At 35.8% G+C, this 26,882-nt stretch overlaps 1 protein-coding gene and 1 pseudogene across 1 annotated transcript; both read right to left on the bottom strand.

Annotated features, from left to right (window-relative positions):
• Positions 1-358: 358 nt before the first annotated feature.
• Positions 359-16,329, bottom strand: LOC138335411 (transmembrane protein 180-like). The gene is made up of 6 exons (XM_069284487.1): positions 15,336-16,329; positions 14,163-14,280; positions 13,042-13,138; positions 5,017-5,188; positions 3,716-3,909; positions 359-2,785 (listed from the first exon to the last, which is right to left on the bottom strand). The coding sequence occupies exons 1-6, from the start codon at positions 16,031-16,033 to the stop codon at positions 2,559-2,561; spliced, it is 1,506 nt and encodes a 501-aa protein (XP_069140588.1). The 5' UTR covers positions 16,034-16,329; the 3' UTR covers positions 359-2,558.
• Positions 16,330-16,385: 56 nt separating this feature from the next.
• LOC138335412 (transmembrane protein 180 pseudogene) lies at positions 16,386-21,476 on the bottom strand (annotated as a pseudogene).
• Positions 21,477-26,882: the final 5,406 nt, after the last annotated feature.

Raw genomic sequence — 26,882 nt, 5'->3', positions numbered from 1 at the left:
TGTTAATTAGACATATATATATAAGATTAAACACCAATTATTGTTCAAATGATGAATATCATTTATGCTCTGTTAGGGGTGGAGCATCTTTAATGCTTTTGATATCATTTCAGCACAACTGATTGTACATTTTGTTTTATGTTCAAACATATATAATTAATCATAACTTACAATGTAAAAACAATTTTGTCACTCCCATATCATCAAACAAATTGGTTTGCCCATACACATTCATAATTAATCATTTATGTTTAATGCTTCTTTTCATCTTGCCGGATTTCTTGAAGGGTAAAATAGCTACAACATGTGCAGTGTACATCTGTTGATTTACATGTACATGAATATGACATGCTGTGCAGTGTACATCTGTTGATTTACATGTACATGAATATGACATGCTAAAGTTTATTTCCAATCCACTTCAATATTAATGTCGTACTTCAAATTTTTATTGTACATTTCTCCAAAATCATAAAGATAAATCTGCACGACATTGTAGCAAATCACTTAAAACAAAAGTCACACAAAAGATTGACAAAAAAAAGATATGAAAATGAAATGAAATGAAATTTTGCATGTGCATGTATATGATTTGAAGGCAGTTGATGACAAAATTGGTGAATAAGTAATTACAAGAATATGTAATCCGATTAAAATCTATAGTATTTGATATAAATCTAGAATGTAATGCTGTAGAACGTTTTCTCAAATCAATGTATTGTTATTATTATCACAGTCAAGTTAAGGACATTAAAGCCATTTCCTCATTAATTGGATTATATCATAATCGTCATATTTATCATTATTGTGACTGTTTCATGGAAACAAAGTCGTCATATAAAACCAGTTTCGTAGAAATAAAGTTGTTTAATAAAACAAATATTATATATTTAATGAAAACATTCATAAAAAACAAGGCAATATATAAAAAATCAAATCTATCGATATTATGACAAATTGTTCCACTTTGATGATTAACTTGTACTAAAACTTCATGATTACAAAAGATAAAATCGAAATAAATAAAAGCTTTTTGATATTAGCATGGTGTAATTATTGACGCCACATCAAGAGCCCCGTGTAAAGATTAATTCCGCTATAACAAGAGAATCTAAGGCTATTTTACCAGTAGAGGGATTTCTAGATGTGTTCATCAGTAAAACCATTTCTTATGGCACTCACTTAGAACATGTATATAATATAATACACCAAAACTACTTCAACTCGGAAAATTATAAACACCGTATAGGCGGTTATCGAATTTTCGGATTTGCCTCTAAGGCTGTATACAATTTATTCAATTCTTAATATTTTTCAAATTTTCGTTACCATTGCAATGTCACCCGAAACCGTGAAGTATCCACACCTCGATAAAAACCGGCTGATAAGTAAAATGTTCCAACTTAAGATTGAGAAAGGTTCAAAGACTAATCTGCATCCAGGATTTGGCTATGAGAATTATATCACTAATCCAATTCTCAATATTTTGCGGATCAAATTTTAGTGACCATTGCAACGCCACACGAAATCGAGAAATATCTTTACCGCGAAAATAACCGGCTTTACGGTAAAATGTTCCAACTTTAGATAAGGAAGGATTCAAAAGACTTAATATTCATCCGAGTGACTTATCACTTCATCTGCACTTTCTCGCTTAGGATAACAAGTCTTGTGAAACAACATTATACTGTGGCGTGTTAAATGTAAACCCTTGTCGAATTGAACTTTATAACCTGTTTGATTGAAAACATTCCAATGGTCTCCACCCAACCAAACGTCAAGGTAATAAAAGTTAGACTAATTTATCCTGATTCATGTCTTTGATATTTTGCATATGATTTGATTATAATTCAACAACATTTTAAAATGAGAATTATTTTGATTAAACTTTAGATCGAGGTAATTGTTAAAAGAAGAACGCGGAGGGACAGAATATGTGTATGAAGAAGGACAGATATACGAGAAGAGGTGGATATGAAGGGGAGCAGATGACCCCAATCATACCAAAGTTGAGGTAATGTATTTTGACTGTAGTAAGTTTATCTTAATACACAGCTTTGCTATTTTGTATATTATATAATATGATTCAAAACTTTGTTTAAAATGAGCAGTATTTCAGTTTTGACCACACTTAAGGGAATTGTTACTGACAGAAAAATGAAAGTGATGTAGTAGATATATGGAAGTATCCGACAAAAATATAAAGGATAGAAGGATGTAGCAGGCAGATATATATGCAGGATGCAGTATGGAGGAAATAAATAAATCAATAATGATCATGATATGGGTAAAGAGGAAGTCAGATTTAGACGGTGTCAGGAATGACTGAACGAGTTTAAGTATGGTGGGCAAGGCAGAAGCAATTTGTAGATTGGTGAAAATGAAGAATTGAAGCTCAGACTAATGCATCAGTTCCTGGACAACATAATTTAAAAATAATTAATGTAAAACATAAAAACGACTTGGATTTTTAAATTAAAAAAAGTGAGGACTTAGTATATTGTTTTTAGGTCCGTTACATTTTCATTTGAGGATTATGAATGCTCTTTTTAGGTCACTTAGATTAAGGAGTGGTCAGTTCCTGTACGACAGGATTTGACCCATCGGAGTCGGTGGCCGTGAAGTTTGAATTGTGACCAGACAGCAAGTTGTACAATGGCACATAGGATAGGTATATAGACAAGGAGGTTGAAGCAGCCCTGTCGGTACTGCTCCACGCCGTCCAGCCCGATCTTATCCGGCTGTAGGGATACGATCTTATCTGTAGTCTGGAAAATGTCATGACCTACAACATACAATCATTTTATACATGTAAACTTGCATAAACTTGTAAAACTTTGTGATCAGAACGGTGCTAAACACCATTTCAATGATAAAATACATTCAACTTCACATACTATAAAGCACTTCATCTTTGCGAGATTCAAATTTTCGCGTATAGTAATTTCGCTAGTTTGAACGCAAATTCACAAACCAATGAATGCTTGATTGTCAGTAACTACCCTTGATCATGAATGCATGTATTCAAGATTACTTTGAAAATGAGACGCAAAATATTTGTAAACACATTTCTATTATTATAATGCTGATAGCGAGCTGACTATCATCTTATTCCTAATGAAGGTGGATCTTATCATAGACAATAATCGTATCACAAAGAAGTAACATATCTTATCTGTTTCCTGCCTTATGTGAAGTTCAATTGTAATTCAACTAATAATTTCTGGAGTTTCTCTTATTCTTGGTTAGGCTTATTCATATGCTGTCAAAGATATTAATTTTATCTAAACCTTTTAAAAAGAAATAAATAACAATTATAGGAAACAGATCAAAGGTCAACTGGAATGTTAAGTGACAATGCTTATTGCTCATACAGTATATATTTCTTCACAAATGAAGCCATTTTCAGATAAACTTTTCGAAATTTTACACATGCAAGTACTGTATTTTACCGCAAATAACAACCCGCCCCCGCAAATAGGCCCCTGTCTGTTTTTTTCTTGTCTTTATTTTTACAAATCCGAGGGATTGTCGGCAAATAATACCCCTGTTTCCTTCCTTGTTTACACACACCAGATTTGAGAAGTGGAATAATTTTAAACGGCACAAGTCGATTGTGTACTAGTATTGTTTTTATCTTTTTACCAGCAAAGAAAAACCAAGTATGATTTCAGAGGTACAAGTAAATAATAGATATAATAAAGTTTAAGCTTACCTGTTTGTATGGATAGAAGCCACATCCCAACTAATGGCGCTAATGTCTGACCAGGTTTGGACAACAAAGCCGTACTCCCAAAAATCAGGGCCGACACGGCCTTCTTCCTGTTGTGAAGGACGTAGTCCTCGTCAACAAGGTCACTGATTACCAAGTTCAGTAGCTTACATGTTCCCTCAGTAAACACACGATTGCTGGGAATGTAATTGAACATCTTAATCTAACATACAGTATCAATAAGTATCCTAGCATCTTATTATAGCCTTCAATGTCAATTAGCATCTGATTGTAATATTCATTATCAATAAGCATCTTTTTGTAGCATTCAATATGAATTGGCATCTTATTGTAACAATCAACGTTAATAAGAACCTTATTGTAGCATTAAACGTTAATTAGTATCTTATTTTAGCATTCAATGTGAATTAGCATTTTAGTGTAGCATTCAATGTCGATCAGCATACTACTGTAACATTTAATGTCAATTAGCATCTTATCATAACGTTTAGTGTCAATTAGCATATTATGGTAGCATTAGAGTCCACTAGAGTCATGTTATTGTATCATTCAATGTGAATTAGCATCTTCTTGTTTGTTCAATGTGAATTAGCATCTTCTTGTTATGTTCAATGTGAATTAGCATCTTCTTGTTATGTCCAATGTGAATTAGCATCTTATTTTTGCATTCAATGTGAATTAGGATATAATTGTAGCATTCAACGTGAATTAATTGGCATATTATTGTAATTGTCAATTAGCATCTTATTGTATCATTCAGATTCAATTAGTAAACTTATAATAGCATTCAATGTCAAATAGCATCTTATTGAAGCATCCAATGTGAATTAGCATCTTATTGTAACATTCAATGTCAATTAGCATCTTGGAAATGCAGACAATACTTGACAGCCCAAGTTTCCAACAGACCAATAAACTACAAGTTAAAGTTGTAAAGCCTTCAAAATGATAAATTAACTTGAGGATTTTTCTGACAATGTGTCTTATTAGGCACAAAATTTTAGTTAACCTTTTTTCCTGAATTCTTACAATATCTATAATATCTAGTGCTCTACAGTTGTTTCATTTTGAGATGGAAACATTTTGCAATCTTTTCTCCAATACTAATTCGTATTTGTCAATTTCCAACACTGACAAAAGAAACATGCGATCTTACTTATTTCTTTATTTCTCTATCATTCAAGGAAACTTCAACGTTAATACAGTGAAATTTAATTAATTGCCTGCGAATTAAAGTAAATATATAGTAATTTGTGAGTAAAGTATATAAATGCCTGACTCACCTTGCGATGAAGATACAGAGCAGCCACATGTTGTTTGGCCCCATGAAGAACATGAAGAGACTAAGACCAAGTTTGATGGAGAAGAGAAGCCGTATCACTGAGTAGACTCCATATCGTCTACAGAGCTCCAGGAAAAACAGATTATTGACATGTGGGGCAAGGAATGATATACCTGTACAACATAGAATTATGATACACTGACCAACTTGGCTATAAAGACCACTTGGCGATAACAACCACTTGGCTATAACAACCACTTGGCTATAACAACCACTTAGCTATAACAACCACTTGGCTATAACAACCACTTGACTATAACAACCATATAACAACCACTTGGCTATAACAACCATATAACACCATATAACAACCACTTGCTATAACAACCACTTGGCTATAACAACCATATAACAACCACTTGGCTATAACAACCACTTGGCTATAACAACCACTTGGCTATAACAACCACTTGGCTATAACAACCATATAACAACCACTTGGCTATAACAACCACTTGGCTATAACAACCACTTGACTATAACAACCATATAACAACCACTTGGCTATAACAACCACTTGGCTATAACAACCACTTGACTATAAACAACCACTTGGCTATAACAACCACTTGATATAACAACCACTTGGCTATAACAACCACTGCTATAACAACCACTTGGCTATAACAACCATATAACAACCATATAACAACCACTTGGCTATAACAACCATATAACAACCACTTGGCTATAACAACCACTTGGCTATAACAACCACTTGGCTATAACAACCACTTGGCTATAACAACCACTTGGCTATAACAACCACTTGGCTATAACAACCACTTGGCTATAACAACCACTTGACTATAACAACCATAAACAACCACTTGGCTATAACAACCACTTGGCTATAACAACCACTTGGCTATAACAACCACTTGGCTATAAAACCACTTGGCTATAACAACCACTTGGCTATAACAACCACTTGGCTATAACAACCATTGCTAAACAACCACTTGGCTATAACAATAAACCCACTTGGCTATAACAACCACTTGGCTATAACAACCACCACTTGGCTATAAAAACCACTTGGCTATAACAACCACTTGGCTATAACAACCACTTGGCTATAAACAACAACTTGACTATAACAACCACTATAACAACCACTTGCTATAACAACCACTTGGCTATAACAACCATTGCTATAACAACCATTAACAACACTTGGCTATAAAGACCACTTGGCTTAACAACCACTTGGCTATATAACAACCAACTTGGCTATAACAACCACTTGGCTATAACAACCACTTGGCTATAACAACCATATAACAACCACTTGGCTATAACAACCACTTGGCTATAACAACCACTTGGCTATAACAACCACTTGGCTATAACAACCACTTGGCTATAACAACCATATAACAACCACTTGGCTATAACAACCACTTGGCTATAAAGACCACTTGGCTATAACAACCACTTGGCTATAACAACCACTTGGCTATAACAACCACTTGGCTATAACAACCACTTGGCTATAACAACCACTTGGCTATAACAACCACTTGGCTATAACAACCACTTGGCTATAACAACCACTTGGCTATATAACAACCACTTGCTATAAAACCACCATATAACAACCACTTGGCTATAACAACCACTTGCTATAACAACCATATAACAACCACTTGGCTATAACAACCACTTGCTATAACAACCACTTGGCTATAACAACCACTTGGCTATAACAACCACTTGGCTATAACAACCACTTGGCTATATAACAACCACTTGGCTATAACAACCACTTGGCTATAACAACCACTTGGCTATAACAACCATATAACAACCACTTGGCTATAACAACCACTTGGCTATAACAACCACTTGGCTATAACAACCACTTGGCTATAACAACCACTTGGCTATAACAACCACTTGACTATAACAACCACTTGGCTATAACAACCACTTGACTATAACAACCACTTGACTATAACAACCATATAACAACCACTTGGCTATAACAACCACTTGGCTGTAACAACCACTTGGCTATAACAACCACTTGGCTATAACAACCACTTGACTATAACAACCACTTGGCTATAACAACCACTTGGCTATAACAACCACTTGGCTATAACAACCACTTGGCTATAACAACCACTTGGCTATAACAACCACTTGGCTATAACAACCACTTGGCTATAACAACCATATAACAACCACTTGGCTATAACAACCACTTGGCTATAACAACCACTTGGCTATAACAACCATATAACAACCACTTGGCTATAACAACCACTTGGCTATAACAACCATATAACAACCACTTGGCTATAACAACCACTTGGCTATAACAACCACTTGGCTATAACAACCACTTGGCTATAACAACCACTTGACTATAACAACCACTTGGCTATAACAACCATATAACAACCACTTGGCTATAACAACCACTTGGCTATAACAACCACTTGGCTATAACAACCATATAACAACCACTTGGCTATAACAACCACAACCACTTGACTATAACAACCACTTGGCTATAACAACCACTTGGCTATAACAACCACTTGGCTATAACAACCACTTGGCTATAACAACCACTTGGCTATAACAACCACTTGGCTATAACAACCACTTGGCTATAACAACCACTTGGCTATAACAACCACTTGGCTATAACAACCATATAACAACCACTTGGCTATAACAACCACTTGGCTATAACAACCACTTGGCTATAAAGACCACTTGGCTATAACAACCACTTGGCTATAACAACCACTTGACTATAACAACCACTTGACTATAACAACCATATAACAACCACTTGGCTATAAAAACCACTTGGCTATAACAACCACTTGGCTATAACAACCACTTGGCTATAACAACCACTTGGCTATAACAACCACTATACTACTAAAAACCACTTGGCTATAACAACCACTTGCTATAACACCATATAACAACCACTTGGCTATAACAACCAACCACTTGGCTATAACAACCACTTGGCTATAACAACCACTTGGCTATAAAGACCACTTGGCTATAACAACCACTTGGCTATAACAACCACTTGGCTATAACAACCACTTGGCTATAAAGACCACTTGGCTATAACAACCACTTGGCTATAACAACCACTTGGCTATAACAACCACTTGGCTATAACAACCACTTGGCTATAACAACCACTTGGCTATAACAACCACTTGGCTATAACAACCACTTGGCTATAACAACCACTTGGCTATAACAACCACTTGGCTATAACAACCACTTGGCTATAACAACCACTTGGCTATAACAACCACTTGGTTATAACAACCACTTGGCTATAACAACCACTTGGCTATAACAACCACTTGGCTATAACAACCACTTGGCTATAACAACCACTTGGCTATAACAACCACTTGACTATAACAACCACTTGACTATAACAACCATATAACAACCACTTGGCTATAACAACCATATAACAACCACTTGGCTATAACAACCACTTGGCTATAACAACCACTTGGCTATAACAACCACTTGGCTATAACAACCACTTGGCTATAACAACCACTTGGCTATAACAACCACTTGGCTATAACAACCATATAACAACCACTTGGCTATAACAACCATATAACAACCACTTGGCTATAACAACCACTTGGCTATAACAACCACTTGGCTATAACAACCACTTGGTTATAACAACCACTTGGCTATAACAACCACTTGGCTATAACAACCACTTGGCTATAACAACCACTTGGCTATAACAACCACTTGGCTATAACAACCACTTGGCTATAACAACCACTTGGCTATAACAACCACTTGGTATAAAACCACTTGGCTATAACAACCACTTGGCTATAACAACCACTTGGCTATAACAACCACTTGGCTATAACAACCACTTGGCTATAAAACCACTTGGCTATAACAACCACTTGGCTATAACAACCACTTGGCTATAAAACCACTTGGCTATAACAACCACTTGGCTATACAACCACTTGGCTATAACAACCACTTGGCTATAACAACCACTTGGCTATAACAACCACTTGGCTATAACAACCACTTGGCTATAACAACCACTTGGCTATAACAACCACTTGGCTATAACAACCACTTGGCTATAACAACCACTTGGCTATAACAACCACTTGGCTATATACAACCACTTGGCTATAACAACCACTTGGCTATAACAACCACTTGGCTATAACAACCACTTGGCTATAACAACCACTTGGCTATAACAACCACTTGGCTATAACAACCACTTGGCTATAACAACCACTTGGCTATAACAACCACTTGGCTATAACAACCACTTGGCTATAACAACCACTTGGCTATAACAACCACTTGGCTATAACAACCACTTGGCTATAACAACCACTTGACTATAACAACCACTTGACTATAACAACCACTTGGCTATAACAACCACTTGGCTATAACAACCACTTGGCTATAACAACCACTTGGCTATAACAACCAATTGGCTATAACAACCACTTGGCTATAACAACCACTTGGCTATAACAACCACTTGGCTATAACAACCACTGCTATAACAACCACTTGGCTATAACAACCACTTGGCTATAACAACCACTTGGCTATAACAACCACTTGGCTATAACAACCACTTGGCTATAACAACCACTTGGCTATAACAACCACTTGGCATATAACAACCACTTGGCTATAACAACCAGGCTATAACAACCACTTGGCTATAACAACCACTTGCTATAACAACCACTTGGCTATAACAACCACTTGGCTATAACAACCACTATAACAACCACTTGGCTATAACAACCACTTGGCTATAACAACCACTTGGCTATAAAAACCACTTGGCTATAACAACCACTTGGCTATAACAACCACTTGGCTATAACAACCACTTGGCTATAACAACCACTTGGCTATAACAACCACTTGGCTATAACAACCACTTTGGCTATAAAACAATAACCACTTGGCTATAACAACCACTTGGTTATAACAACCACTTGGCTATAACAACCACTTGGCTATAACAACCACTTGGCTATAACAACCACTTGGCTATAACAACCACTTGGCTATAACAACCACTTGGTTGCTATAACCAACACTGGTATAACAACCACTTGGCTATAACAACCACTTGGCTATAACAACCACTTGGCTATAACAACCACTTGGCTATAAAAACCAACCACTTGGCTATAACAACCACTTGCTATAACAACCACTTGGCTATAACAACCACTTGGCTATAACAACCACTTGGCTATAACAACCACTTGGCTATAACAACCACTTGGCTATAACAACCACTTGGCTATAACAACCACTTGGCTATAAAACCACTTGGCTATAACAACCACTTGGTATAACAACCACTTGGCTATAACAACCACTTGGCTATAAAAACCACTTGGCTATAACAACCACTTGGCTATAACAACCACTTGGCTATAACAACCACTTGGCTATAACAACCACTTGGCTATAACAACCACTTGGCTATAACAACCACTTGGCTATAAAACCACTTAGCTATAACAACCACTTGGCTATAAAGACCACTTGGCTATAACAACCACTTGGCTATAACAACCACTTGGCTATAACAACCACTTGGCTATAACAACCACTTGGCTATAAAGACCACTTGGCTATAACAACCACTTGGCTATAACAACCACTTGGCTATAACAACCACTTGGCTATAAAGACCACTTGGCTATAACAACCACTTGGCTATAACAAACACTTGGCTTTAAAGACCATTTGACTATAACAACCACTTGGTTATAACAACCACTTGGCTATAACAACCACTTGGCTATAACAACCACTTGGCTATAAAGACCACTTGGCTATAACAACCACTTGGCTATAACAACCACTTGGCTATAACAACCACTTAGCTATAAAGACCACTTGGCTAAAACAACCACTTGGTTATAACAACCACTTGGCTATAACAACCACTTGGCTATAAAGACCACTTGGCTATAACAACCACTTGGCTATAACAACCACTTGGCTATAACAACCACTTGGCTATAAAGACCACTTGGCTATAACAACCACTTGGCTATAACAACCACTTGGCTATAAAGACCACTTGGCTATAACAACCACTTGGCTATAACAACCACTTGGCTTTAAAGACCATTTGACTATAACAACCACTTGGTTATAACAACCACTTGGCTATAAGACAACTTGGCTATAACAACCACTTGGCTATAACAACCACTTGGCTATAACAACCACTTGGCTATAAAACCACTTGCTATAAAACCACTTCTATAAAACCACTTGGCTATAACAACCACTTGGCTATAAAGACCACTTGCTATAACAACCACTTGGTATAACAACCACTTGGCTATAAAGACCACTTGGCTATAACAACCACTTGGCTATAAAGACCACTTGGCTATAACAACCACTTGGCTATAAAGACCACTTGACTATAACAACCACATGGCTATAACAACCACTTGGCTATAAAGACCACTTGACTATCACAACCACTTGGTAATAGAGACTGTTTCGTTATGTATAATTACCACCTGGTTATAAAGACCACATGGCTATAAGCACCACTTGGCAATTACGACTACTTGGCTATCATGACTACCACTTGGCTATCACAAACACTTGGCTATCATGACTACCTCTTGGCTATCACAAACACTTGGCTATCGTGACTACCACTTGGCTATCACAAACACTTGGCTATCATGACTACCACTTGGCTATCATGACTACCACTTGGCTATCATGACTACCACTTGGCTATCACAACCACTTGGTTATCATGCCTACCATTTGGCTACGGCAACCATTTGGCTATTGTGACTACCATTTAGCTATCGTGACTACCATTTGGCTTTCACAACCACTTGGCTATCATGACTACCACTTGGCTATCACAACCACTTGGATATCATGACTACGACTTGGCTATCATGACTACCACATGGCTATCACAACCACTTGGCTATCATGACTATCACTTGGCTATCATGACTACCACTTGGCTATCATGACTACCATTTGGCTTTCACAACCACTTGGCTATCATGACTACCACTTGGCTATCATGACTACCATTTGGCTATCATGACTACCACTTGGCTATCACAACCACTTGGCTATCATGACTATCAATTGGCTATCATGACTACCACTTGGCTATCATGACTACCATTTGGCTTTCACAACCACTTGGCTATCATGACTACCACTTGGCTATCATGACTACCACTTGGATATCATGACTACCACTTGGCTATCATGACTACCATTTGGCTATCATGACTACCACTAGGCTATCACAACCACTTAGCTATCATGAATACAACTTGGCTATCACAACCATTTGGCTATCATGACTATCACTAGGCTATCACAACCACTTAGCTATCATGAATACAACTTGGCTATCACAACCACTTAGCTATCATGAATACAACTTGGCTATCACAACCACTTGGCTATCATGACTATCACAACCACTTACCTATCATGAATACAGCTTGGCTATCACAACCACTTGGCTATCACAACCACTTAGCTATCATGACTACCACTTGGCTATCACAACCACTTGGCTATCATGACTATCACTAGGCTATCACAACCACTTAGCTATCATGAATACAACTTGGCTATCACAACCACTTGGCTATCATGACTACCACTTGGCTATCACCACCACTCAGCTTTAATAGCCACTTGACTAAATGACCACTTGCAATTGGCTATGAAGACCACTTGGCAAAGAAAAACACCTGGCTATATAACGACCACTTGACTATAACGACCACTTGGCTACAAAGACCATTTTCTTATTCCCTTGAGTGGTTTTGCTGATCTTTATAAACAGATTTAACTGTAGTTATTTTGATCAATTGTCACACGAAATTATAGCTCTTTGTTACATCTAACTACTTACCAATCAAAAATGATCCGAAGCTTGAGCTCACAGAGTTTCCTAATAAATTTTCCAAAAACAATGGAAAAAAATTGCTATTGAAGTGGCAGTGAAAAACCTGAAAACATAACATTTTGTGTAGAGATAATTGAATGTGACATTCCTCAAAACTTAAATAGTGAAATATAGGTGAATCCTTTCAATTTTTATTTACAAATAAATAAGTTTTATTCAGTGATTAATGTGAAAAAAAATGTCTAAAAAAATCAAAAATACAACAACAAAACATCCCCAACACACACACAAAACCCAAAAGTCAACAACAAAAACAAAAAAAAAGTTAAAGTGAAAGTATTTAATACAACAAAAACCACTTAAAGGTGCTCCACTGCTGATTATTTTTGTTGCTATCCAAAACAGGAGCAGACAATTTGGTATTTTTCTTCGCTTACAAAAGTTACTTATTTCACAACATTACCACCATTCAAAAAGTTTGAGCTTCTCATTTAACTTAAAGATAAAAATATCAAAAATAATTAATTACGTCCAGAAAAATATTTGTGGCACAATGTCCTATATGGAAATGAAGTACTGATCATGATTGCACATGCACCAAAAGCAACATGAATTATATTTTATATATTTTTTTGTGTTAAACATCAATTATTGTTTAAAGATTCTCCACCGTCGACAGAGCATAAGCGATACTCATCATTTGAATAATAATTGGTGTTTAATCGTGTTTATATTTGCCTAATTAACACAAAAAAATAATATGAAATAATTGATTTCGCCTTTGGTACATGCACAATCAGTACTTAATTTTATATAGGATATAGTACGACGGAATTTTCTCGGGATGCAATTAATTATTTTTCATATTTTTAACTTGATGTAAAATTAGAAACTCAAACTTTTCAATGGTGGTAATGGTGTAAGATAAGTAACTTTTGCAACTGAAGAAAAATACTAAATCGTCTACGCCTGTTTTTGATAGTGAAAAATTACCATTTTTCAGCGGTGGAGCATCTTTAAGTGATGGGTATTGTTTGTGCTCTGTCAGTGGTGGAGCATCTTTAACACATAGCTTATCATGAAGTATTGATGGTTAATTAAGTGACAAACAAACGAGTGATTTATACCTGTATAAGGTTCATTATGGTAAACCATATAAAGTTGTACTGATTCCCCAGCTGTGATACAAAGGTGGTGAGGCCAGGTTTTACCGATGGACTGCCGTGATCACAGAACTCTTCTGACCTACGAAATTAATTTCAAAATGGCAAACTAAATATCGCACAATTTCATCAGGCTCATATAACAATTACATTGTATATGTTTCTTAGGGAGAGGATCCAGTAGACCCCTGAGAGTATGTTTTTGACTCTCAGAAATCAGATTTGACACTTGGGTTTAATTTTGAAGCACATTTTACATATGTTTTGGCTCTTCAGATTTCTCAGAAATGTTCTTTTTCCTTCTAAAAGTCAAGGGTCAACTTGATGCTCTGCTGTACGTGATATAATAATTTCTTGACAAATAATTTTCCACTAAGATTTTCATGTACATTCAAACCTGTCTATAAAGGACACCAACGATCACATAGCAAAAATGTTCTTTATAGACAGGTGTCCTTTATAAATATATAAATTGCACCAAACAGGGTTAATGAGCCTGTCCTTTATAGACAGGTGTCCTTTATACAGAGGTGACAATTATAGCAAGTTTGACTGTATGTAAAATTCACAGCTCTCCAGAAAGAAGCTTCACAATGAAATAAATAAAAGGACTGAAAGGACTGAGACTTGAGCCTAAAAGAACTTTATAAATAGAATAAGACAGATAAAATTAAGTGTTTCTGACTTCAGGTTTATATGGCAATAGGTTCTATAATCACACATTGATATTCAGAAGGGAAAATATGATTCTTTCATAAATAAGGTTTATGATATTGTAAACCAATTCCGCTAGCCAATACGATACTCTCCTAGGGAGATTATTGTATTACTGAATATACCCTTGGCTAGCGAAGATGAAAAAATGGAAATTAATTGCAACCATTTTATGAATTGAAAGCTTGTGCATTTAAGATCTGAGAATTAACAATGCATCACATTATTTTAACTTTTTGAAAATCATTTTCCAGCAACATATTTGGAAACTTATTCACAAATCAATTCATGCATATATATATATAATTACAAAATAGTCATTTCACTATAAACACAGAGTATATTGACGGTCATAATGATAGAAATTTTCAAGTAGTAGCTGCTAAAATAATTTTATATTCAATGTATAAAGCTTTAACCAACCTGTTAGTCCAAGAGTCGTCATATGAAAAGGATTTCTTTAAACTTCTTGTTCTATCATGTTTCATCAAATTTGCTGCCACAATAAATCCGAAAAAAGCAAATATAGCCAAACATGAACAGAATATTCTAAAGTAATGCAGATTTTCTTTACTCCAAACCAGATAGGAAAAGAACACAGATGCTGAACCAAATGCGCTGAAAAGTGAACTCATTGTATTGAGACGCGTTCGATCCTTGGCGGACACGGCTAAATCCGCGAGCAATGACGAATGATGAAGATCCACTATTGTGAGGAAAGCATCATAGAGACAGAGGCAAACAACGAACTGAAGTCCGGGATATCCCCAAGGAAACCAAAATAAACCAAATGATATGGCTAGTAAAGGCCCATTATACATTAATGCATTCAGACGATTCGTTACGATTTCAAAGGCACTGTTAGGATATTCGGAACTCTTCTTTGAAGGAGATAGATATTGTTTATCACTCAGCCATCCAAAAAGCGGGTCGTTGAACGAGTTCCATATCAGAAATATAGTTTCTCCTATCCAGAAAGACATTTTGTCGATTTTGTAAACAGAAACAAACAAATCAACATGGTAGAGAAGAAATATATTATGGAGAATGGTCTGGCAGAATGCCATAGCTCCATAGTATAAATCCACTCTGCTGTCAATGTTAAACTTTAGAAACATCATAATGCTGGTTATAATGTATTTAATCTTATGTTTGTACAAGAATTTTCGTTCTTATTCTATATTGTGCCTGCTTACGTTGCAGCATTTTCACAGAACACAGCAGCTAGATGTAACCAATCAAATACACAATAAAATTCCATAGCCAATGTCATTCTTCTTCTAGATCTTCTGCTGTTTTATGTTGATCAATCATTTATACTTTTACTTCTGAAGACATCCTCTATAAGGTGTTTCAAGGAGAGAAGATTTCAGGAAGTTATATACCATCGTGGACAAAGGGCTGGCAACATCAACCTAAATAACCCCTGAGAGTATGTTTTTGACTCTCAGAAATCAGATTTGACACTTGGGTTTAATTTTGAAGCACATTTTACATATGTTTTGGCTCTTCAGATTTCTCAGAAATGTTCTTTTTCCTTCTAAAAGTCAAGGGTCAACTTGATGCTCTGCTGTACGTGATATAATAATTTCTTGACAAATAATTTTCCACTAAGATTTTCATGTACATTCAAACCTGTCTATAAAGGACACCAACGATCACATAGCAAAAATGTTCTTTATAGACAGGTGTCCTTTATAAATATATAAATTGCACCAAACAGGGTTAATGAGCCTGTCCTTTATAGACAGGTGTCCTTTATACAGAGGTGACAATTATAGCAAGTTTGACTGTATGTAAAATTCACAGCTCTCCAGAAAGAAGCTTCACAATGAAATAAATAAAAGGACTGAAAGGACTGAGACTTGAGCCTAAAAGAACTTTATAAATAGAATAAGACAGATAAAATTAAGTGTTTCTGACTTCAGGTTTATATGGCAATAGGTTCTATAATCACACATTGATATTCAGAAGGGAAAATATGATTCTTTCATAAATAAGGTTTATGATATTGTAAACCAATTCCGCTAGCCAATACGATACTCTCCTAGGGAGATTATTGTATTACTGAATATACCCTTGGCTAGCGAAGATGAAAAAATGGAAATTAATTGCAACCATTTTATGAATTGAAAGCTTGTGCATTTAAGATCTGAGAATTAACAATGCATCACATTATTTTAACTTTTTGAAAATCATTTTCCAGCAACATATTTGGAAACTTATTCACAAATCAATTCATGCATATATATATATAATTACAAAATAGTCATTTCACTATAAACACAGAGTATATTGACGGTCATAATGATAGAAATTTTCAAGTAGTAGCTGCTAAAATAATTTTATATTCAATGTATAAAGCTTTAACCAACCTGTTAGTCCAAGAGTCGTCATATGAAAAGGATTTCTTTAAACTTCTTGTTCTATCATGTTTCATCAAATTTGCTGCCACAATAAATCCGAAAAAAGCAAAAATAGCCAAACATGAACAGAATATTCTAAAGTAATGCAGATTTTCTTTACTCCAAACCAGATAGGAAAAGAACACAGATGCTGAACCAAATGCGCTGAAAAGTGAACTCATTGTATTGAGACGAGTTCGTTCCTTGGCGGACACGGCTAAATCCGCGAGCAATGACGAATGATGAAGATCCACTATTGTGAGGAAAGCATCATAGAGACAGAGGCAAACAACGAACTGAAGTCCGGGATATCCCCAAGGAAACCAAAATAAACCAAATGATATGGCTAGTAAAGGCCCATTATACATTAATGCATTCAGACGATTCGTTACGATTTCAAAGGCACTGTTAGGATATTCGGAACTCTTCTTTGAAGGAGATAGATATTGTTTATCACTCAGCCATCCAAAAAGCGGGTCGTTGAACGAGTTCCATATCAGAAATATAGTTTCTCCTATCCAGAAAGACATTTTGTCGATTTTGTAAACAGAAACAAACAAATCAACATGGTAGAGAAGAAATATATTATGGAGAATGGTCTGGCAGAATGCCATAGCTCCATAGTATAAATCCACTCTGCTGTCAATGTTAAACTTTAGAAACATCATAATGCTGGTTATAATGTATTTAATCTTATGTTTGTACAAGAATTTTCGTTCTTATTCTATATTGTGCCTGCTTACGTTGCAGCATTTTCACAGAACACAGCAGCTAGATGTAACCAATCAAATACACAATAAAATTCCATAGCCAATGTCATTCTTCTTCTAGATCTTCTGCTGTTTTATGTTGATCAATCATTTATACTTTTACTTCTGAAGACATCCTCTATAAGGTGTTTCAAGGAGAGAAGATTTCAGGAAGTTATATACCATCGTGGACAAAGGGCTGGCAACATCAACCTAAATCAAACAGAAAAAATAAACCTCAATGCAGGAAATAAAAGCTTTGAGTGTATAAATAAGGTTCACAATATACAAAACAATTTTAACATGAAAAATATTTCTACTATGGTATTGCCAGAAAGTATCGTTATCATTTCAGTGTATTGCCAATGCATATCATATCTGTTTGGCTGTCCTAGACCAATTCATTATGAATTTTCAGGGGTGAATAAGTCAAATGTCTGATAGCATATAGGATTCTGAGAAAGACTGATTGCTTTCCCACAATATAAATTAACTATATTGTAGGAGTTGAAGAAAAATATTTTTTAAATTGTCTTTTTACAAATACATTATAATTTTGTTTATATATGATGTAAAAATTCTGGATCCAGTCGATCACCAATGACCTATATCAGTACTATTAATATTACTATTATTCTTGTATTAGTATGTTTTAACCCAATATTGATTTCGGTTTTATAAGTGTTAACCCAATATTGGTTTCGGTTTTATAAGTTTAACATCCTATTAAGTTATTAACAGCCAAGGTCATGTAAGGACGTGCCAGCTTTGTTGATGGAGGAAAGCTGGAATACCCGGAGAAAAATCACTGACTAGCAGTCAGTACCTGGCAACTGCCCCACATGGAATTTGAACTCACGACCCAGAGGTGGAGGGCTTGTGGTAATATGTCGGGACATCCTAACCACATGGCCACCACGTCCTGCCCAATATTGGAATATGTGTATGAAAACCTAGCGAATATATATACATATATATTCTGAATAACTTGAAAACATTACACACCCCTATAACATTTGGTGCCTGTGATCAATTTATTTTATTTATTTATTTATTGAATAAAATTAATGCCCTATTAACAGCCAAGGTCATGTAAGGATGACATTCCATGCATGTATGTGGGTACACGTTGTGTTGTCTGTATGAAATGTTTAGTGCATGTTTTGGAAGACTGCGGTATATTCATTGTGTTGTGTCTTCTTGTATAGTGGAACTCTTGCACTTTTTATAGTACTGCTACATGTATATCATTAAAGTATGCCACTGAAAACACCAAGCAGCACACCCCACCCTGTCATATTATACTGACAATGGACAAATCAGTCGTCCCACTCCCAAAATGCTGAGTGCTAAGCAGGAGCAGAAACTACCACTTTATAGACATTGGTGTGTCTCAGCCAGGGGACAGCACCTAGCCCGAGATACTCTGGCTCTGACACCAGAGTAGACTTAGACATTATGACAAATACATGTCTGGTGTAGGGCCAGAATGCAGTGCTATATCAAAAGGTGGAACTCGCTGACACCGTTTAGTATCGGGCCAGGTCATTTCAAAATTCAGACTGACCTCCGAGAAGCCAAACTTACCTTGGTCTTTTCAACAAATGAATAATTTATCTGGAGTAGACTCAAATAGCAATTCCATCGAGATAAATGGTAATTTGCATACAATGAGAAAATGGCGACGAGGAGGAGGAAGATTTAAAATAAAAGGAAACTACTGTATTGACATAATATAACGTGCATGCAAGATAAAATGGTTTACTGTGAGTAGATAAATTATAAATTATTCATTTGTTGTAAAGACCAAGTTAAATGACGTCGCTTCTCGGTGGTAATATTTTGTAAGCAGTCTCCATTGAAGATCACCTAGCCCGATACTAAACAGTGTCGGTGAATTCCACCTTTTAATAGCACTGCGCTGTGGCCCTACCCCAGACATCAATCTGTCTGGTACCGGTGTCAGGGCCGGAGTATCTCAGCTAGACAGAACCCAGAGCCTACCTCACAGTAATCCAATATTTTAGATCTCGATATTGAAAAACTTCTGATGGGCAATACCGAGATCTAATGCCCGACCCCTATATGAGTCTTTGCAAGTTACGCCCTTGAATTAGAGCGGAAGCTTGACACTTAATTACGAAGTGAAAACTTACCAGAATGTCAAAAAACATGTTTAGCGTGAATCGGTAGTTATCCATGAACACATCCTGGTATAAGAATAGGTATGACATAATATAAATCCATGGAATAATCACACATTTTAGAGCTGACCCATAGCAATCAGGTTCAGCCCTGTTAATCTAGGTTGAATCCTATTCAAATTTTCGTCGATCACTTCCCGTTTATCAAGTTATAGCACAGTGTATCAATGGAAAGATATTATTAACGGTGGTTACCAAGGTTGTTTATATGCACGGAAACAAGTATTTTTTTATCAGTTCTGATTAATTCTGGAAATATTTAAGTAAATTAATGCATTTTAGTCAAAATACTACAAGGAATTTTGCAGATAATGATATTTTTACTTTCTGTCACCATTCTGTAATTTGTAACTACCAAGTAAAAATGGCGACCGGGTAGACTTACAAGACTTACAAGACTTACAAATAGTGGTGGGGGTAAAAAAATGTCTAAATTCAGTATAAAAGTGCAAGAGTGACGTTTTGTATTTTGGATTTAACATGATCTGGGATAATTCTTTCAGGATGTGAAAGGTTAGTGTAAACACAACTGGAAATTCTGAATCTATATCGAGCCTATAACTGCGCTGTGTGGATCCTGCCTCGATTGTTAGAGGTTTGCCACGACGTAATGATCAAAAGTGTCTTGTGCTATACATCTAACATTGTTGGAGTAACCCCACAGGGGCAAGATAAACAGAAGGCTAAAAGTGAAACGGTGTCAAGGGAGACATTAGGAAGAACGAAGCCAGTTAGGAAGAAGATAATAAGATCCTAAATTTAGTCGCCTTTTACGATCATGCAATAAGGGTACAAGGTATAATTCTAACGCCCTACACATTGTACCTGCAGGGCTAAACACTGTTTCGAGCATTTGTGGTGTTTTTAACAAAGGGATACCCAAACCTGCGTTGTGTGATAGTCTCGGAGCGAAGACTATGGAGCAGTATAAGGTATTTCATCGTCACCAAACATTACACTTCAAAATAAATGTAATTTGGCTGTTGATCTCAACATGATCGTGTTGACAGCTCTGAGTGAGTGAAGACATAGCCTAATCTAAGCAACGGTACGATAAAAAAATATCGTAAAACATCGTAAACATGCACTTACATCATTAATTACTTAGCATATGATCCATGAACTAACCAATTCTACCTTCCTTAACCTTTTCCCATATGTTATCTTTCTCACGTCAGACGGAAAACCAAACCGGAAATCCTGCCGGATGTGTTATACGATTTTCTAAATAACGGACCCGGAGCGGACAGTTGGTGATGGAAAATTCCGGATTACTTATTTGCTGAATTCTTTCAATACTTATTTGCTGAAGATGCTTTTAAAAGGTCCAGACCTTGGAACTTTTTCTAATCTGTCTTTGATTGGAGTTTTTCAACAGTCTCCTCTGTACAGACAATTTCCTCTTATTAAATTCAGGTAATGTACCGGATGTTCTAATTATGTTTTAAAAGACACCGCTAAAAAATCTCGCTAAAACTTCAGCTTAATCCTGATCGTTTATAGCCATTTTGTTGTCTCCGTTCAAGCCCTTCTAATATGACGTTCCAGTCTTGACGTCCCTTTGAGCATTCACATATTTCCAATCTGGAGATTTCCCATTCAAGTTCCTGTTTAAATTTCCCGATTTCCCATTTTACCTGATTCTGTATTTTGGCACATTCTTTAAAAAAACCTGCTTATTAAAACATTTACACTTTACTCTACTGTTATATCTTGATATAACCAAGAAGATGGAGCATGAAACATGCCACCGGACTGCAATGACTTCAGTTAGTTCAATTCAATCCCGCGTCATTTATAGTTTGCAGTGTTTCTATATTTGTTAACATTTTGCTCCCCTCCTCCCCCCTCCCCCTTTCTTCCTTGTCTTGCGCTTTATATTTGGAGCTAAAGATCGACAAGGACATCATTTAGGTCAAGTTTTGTCCGGATGGGAAGTATAAAATGACAAGTAGAATTTTTGTGTTCCGTTTAGAGAATACAAAAAGAACTCGCTTCTTTTTTCCTGTTTTCGTTTCGTATGCATACAAAATTTAAATTGAAGTGCGATTTTTTACATCAATTTTTAATTTAATTCAATTTAATTTTTGTTTTATATCTTTTTTTTATATTGAAGATATTGCATCGCTGACGAATGGTATTTTTTTCGCTATCAAAAACACGACAAACGAATCATTATTTTTCTTCGGTTACAAAAGTTACTTACTTTACACCATTACCACCATTGCAATTGAGCTGTTATATAAGTATATGTCAATTAATTTTTTGCGTCTCGAACTTCCATGACACTATTTCTTATATGAAATGAAGTACTGAATACGCATGCATGCACCAAAAGCAAAAAAAGATTATTTTATATGTACGTTTGTGTTAATTGAACACATGCACAGATACACACAATTAAACACCAATTATTGTTCAATGATGGGTAGCGTGTATGCTCTGTCGGCTGTGGAGCATCTTTAAGAAATATCCAATGCCTACGATGTTTGTTAAACAGAAACGTTCTTTACGTTCGTTATAACGGGTCTGTGACTCACCAGTACATTCTTACAGAATGCAATATGGAGCCATAGCTGTCTCGCATGGTTCAAATATACTATATGCATTTGTGTTAATTAGAATTATGGACATTTGGCGTAGCCAGGGGTCATTATTTTAAATTATGTTAGGGCGGTATAACACCATATGAACCGAAACAAAGGTCCTTAATTTTTTTATTAGATATGTATTTTCTTTGGCAAATGTGAAAACCATTATCTAAGCATCCTCGATAACCCCAGGGGTTACTATTACTGCCGTTACATCAACCCCTTGACTATTTCATAGTAAAGCTGAAAGCAGTTCAGAAGAAAAATCTGACCAATCATAGGCTTGCAAAGACTTCCTTTAGAGACTACAGAGAGACCGACGCCAACTTCAAAGCCGCACAGTCAACCACTGTGTACCGTTATTCGCCTCTTTCGATATACATGAAAGACTGTTTGCTTGTCTCCAGTTTTAATAGGAGATAGTCCAAGGGTGGATATAACGTCAGTAATATCAACCGTTGGAGTATCGAGGATGTTCTCTAACGTGCATGGTAATTATAAGAAAAGCGTTGGCCATGGGACGTCACCCTGAGGAGTTCAATGTTTGCGTAATGGAATATCGATCCGGTGATTCTAAAGGCCCGGTTATACTAGCTCTAATAGCGTACCAATATATATAATTACGTTCTGGGAGACTAATTACGTACCCAGCGTAGCTTTAAAGATGCTCCACCGCTGACAAATGGTATTTTTTCTTTATCAAAAACAGGTGCAGACGATTTAGTATTTTTCTTCAGTTACAAAAGATACTTACTTTACACTATTACCACCATTGAAAGGTTTGAGCTTTTTTGTTTTACTAAAGTTAAATATATGAAAAATAATTAATTGCATCCCGAAAAAATTCCGTGACACTATATCCTATATGGAATGAAGTACTGATTGCGCATGCACCAAAGGCGAAATAAATTATTTAATGTTATTTTTTGTGTTAATTAGGCATATATATACACGATTAAATACCAATTATTGTTCAAATGATGAATATCATTTATGCTCTGTCGGCGATGGAGCATCTTTAAGGATTTGTGCAGTCAAAAATGATAATTTCAGTTTATGCTGGAAATGGCTTTATTAGCACGTGTAGAAACCTCTCCGTGCCGCGCGCGACCGGAATAACCCGTAAGAAGTCGATATCGAGGTCCAAAATTCTGGCCGCCCGATTATGCATATTTTCTAGCTATAAACCGTGTGACGTCACAATAGTCCGTGGTTTATAGCTGTACTATAACTGGTGTGCTATCCCTTACATCGACGGTCACAGGAAAAGCCGATCAACGATTTTTTATGATTACTTTTGAGTGAAGTTAATCGTTTAATAACTTTGGCTCGAATGTAAATAACTAAAAGAGTGAAATTCGATGTTTCAAATACTCTAATTTATGCTCTAATAGCAGATATCTTCATGTAATTATGAAAGAAAATCCACACAGAAATGAAAGTTTCGGATTTTTTGTCGAGGAGTTCAGCAACGAATAAGCTTTAATTAGATAATATTTTCCTATAGTCTGTATCTTTGATACATTGTGAATTACAAAGTTTGTGACTGTAAAATGAAATTTTACGTACATGTAGCAATTTAAGAAATCCTTGATTAAAGTATTGACGTACGTACACACCGATGATTGATCATTACAAACATTGTGTTGTGTGTTGTTAACCGAAGAAATTGAGATACATTTATTACAATACCGTAAAACGTTTCAACATAAGGTAGAAAGAATTTATTTTTGATATTATAAAAGATCTAAATATTGAGATATTAAACAAAACAAACTATTTTTTCAGACCGTGCGGTCGCTTTCAATTTTTAATCGATATACGAGTAGATACTCCGATATAGATATATAATTAGCCATACCTTTAGTTTGATGGTTATGTAATACCTGGACCAGGATGTTGTTTACCTGTACACAACGCCATTCATCGAACTCACCTGTAGCCTAATTACCTGGCCGCGGGCAATTTGCTATTCGGTGGACTATATCGGGTATTTGCTATTGTCTTAATGTCAATCAGGTTAGGACATCTGTTAATTGGATTGTGATTTGAATTATGGAAACCCCGTACATCTATGCTCTAGGTTTTTTATTGTCACCTCCATTTTTAAAATGAAGATGTAAAAGCAAATGGAAATAAAATATCCCTGTGATTGGTCAGATATTTTCTTCTGAACTGCCTTCAGTTTTACTATGAGATAGTCCAGGGGTGTAGAGATCGTATGTGATCGGAACCCCTGGAGTATCGAGGATGCTGCGGTGGTGACGGCAGTAGCAAACTTTTCCCCTCACCTCTTCCTTGTTGCATGATGGTGTAAATATCTGCGATGTGACTGTCGCATGCAAATATCGGATGCATCGCAAGCACGCTGTTGTGAGTATATACGGGTTCTTATATGGAATATAAGGTACCGAAGTTACCTTGGCATATGGCAGCGCAAAACAACCTAGAACAATATACACTGTAGCGTGTCTCCATATGGCAAAGTGTACCTCACTAATATCACTAGAATGAATATACAATATACATACCCGGCCTACTATACCTTTTGGCCTGGTACGAAATGGTGCCTAGTTGTCCTATTGGAGCACTACCTCAGAAAATCACCCGGGCATAATGTCCTATACTTTTTTGTAGGTTTCTAATTATTTTATGTATATACATATATTTTATATGCTATTTTTGTCTTAATCAAACATAACTATTCTTTATATCTATCGTACGGCTCACGAGATGCTAAGTTCCCAAGTCGTAGACTGGTACAATTTTCCTTCGAAAAGACCTTCATATATGTATATATAAAAATAACGTCTCGCTGGGAATTTAATATTTCATATGGATCAGTTTTATTGCCTAGTAGGTAAACGATATACAACAAGTAAGATAAATTGCATACAAATGTTTTAATAATGATTTGTACAAGCATTTCTTTGCTCCATTAGCAGTAATAAGCACAAATTGTAGCTCTAAAGAGGCCACCATTTTCTGTTTGAAAACGACACTACAAAATGCATTTGGCTTTTTTAAATTGGTTCGTGAGCAAAATTCAATGGTAGCTGCAATAGGTCCTTTCAAATCTAAATAAATTCATTTCTGTTAATACACACCTAAGAATTATATTCTTTACCTGCTTGCTGATTCTGGTGAATATATAACCACAAATATTGCAGCAAACGGGAAAGGAAAAAAACCAACAATTCACTAATCACGTGATTAAGCTTTTCATCCTTTGACTAACCGGGCCCAGTTCCCTATATTTTTCAGTGTAAAGCACACCTTACTGCGGATATATGGTTGCAATAACTTGGTGGATTATAACTCCATCTATCGTTAAAGATGCTCCACCGCTGACAAATGGTATTTTTTCACTATCAAAAACAGCACCAGACGATTTAGCATTTTTCTTCAGTCACAAAATTTACTTACTTTACACCATTACCACCCCTGAAAAGTTTGAGCTCCTAATTTTACTTCAAGTTAAAAATATGAAAAATAATTAATTGGATCCGGAAAAAATTCCGTGATACTATATCCTATATGGAATGAAGTACTGATTGTGCATGCACCAAAGGCAAAATAAATTATTTTTATATTATTTTTTGTGTGAATTAGACATATATATACACAATTAAACACCAATTATTGTTCAACTGATGAGTATCATTTATGCTCTGCCGGCGGTGGAGCATCTTTAATCAGAGGAAAACATGACAGTAAGGTAGCATCGACTGTTTATTGTAGTGATATTGTGTGTCCTCTAAACCACTTCCTTAGTACAGTTAAACAGAACTATTTACATTTCAAAATATTTTATTGATAATGCAATAAATATAAGCAAAATTATAATATAGATCATAAATATAATAAAGTACAATGTACATGTATTAACAATTGGATTAGATAACAGGCAAAGCCTATACAAATCCTAAACAGAACTATAAGTTGGTCAAAAATATGTAGACACCATGGCTAACAGGTATTTCTGTTGACTCGTAAATAATTGTGTAGCTTGTAGATTTTA

This window comes from Argopecten irradians, chromosome 11 (genome assembly GCF_041381155.1).
Source record: "Argopecten irradians isolate NY chromosome 11, Ai_NY, whole genome shotgun sequence".
Classification (NCBI taxonomy): Eukaryota; Metazoa; Mollusca; class Bivalvia; order Pectinida; family Pectinidae; genus Argopecten; species Argopecten irradians.
The sequence above is the reverse complement of the archived record's forward strand: the minus strand, read 5'-3'. Positions and strand labels throughout refer to the sequence as shown.

What these genes read in the sequence shown, in the direction of transcription:
- LOC138335411 (XM_069284487.1), bottom strand. Translation starts at nt 16,033, where the DNA reads ATGATGTTTCTAAAGTTTAACATTGACAGCAGAGTGGATTTATACTAT. An exon ending in GACGACTCTTGGACTAACAG is followed by an intron (nt 14,281 to 15,335) that starts GTTGGTTAAAGC and finishes TTAATTTCGTAG; the next exon opens with GTCAGAAGAGTTCTGTGATC. An exon ending in GCTTCTATCCATACAAACAG is followed by an intron (nt 2,786 to 3,715) that starts GTAAGCTTAAAC and finishes TGTATGTTGTAG; the next exon opens with GTCATGACATTTTCCAGACT.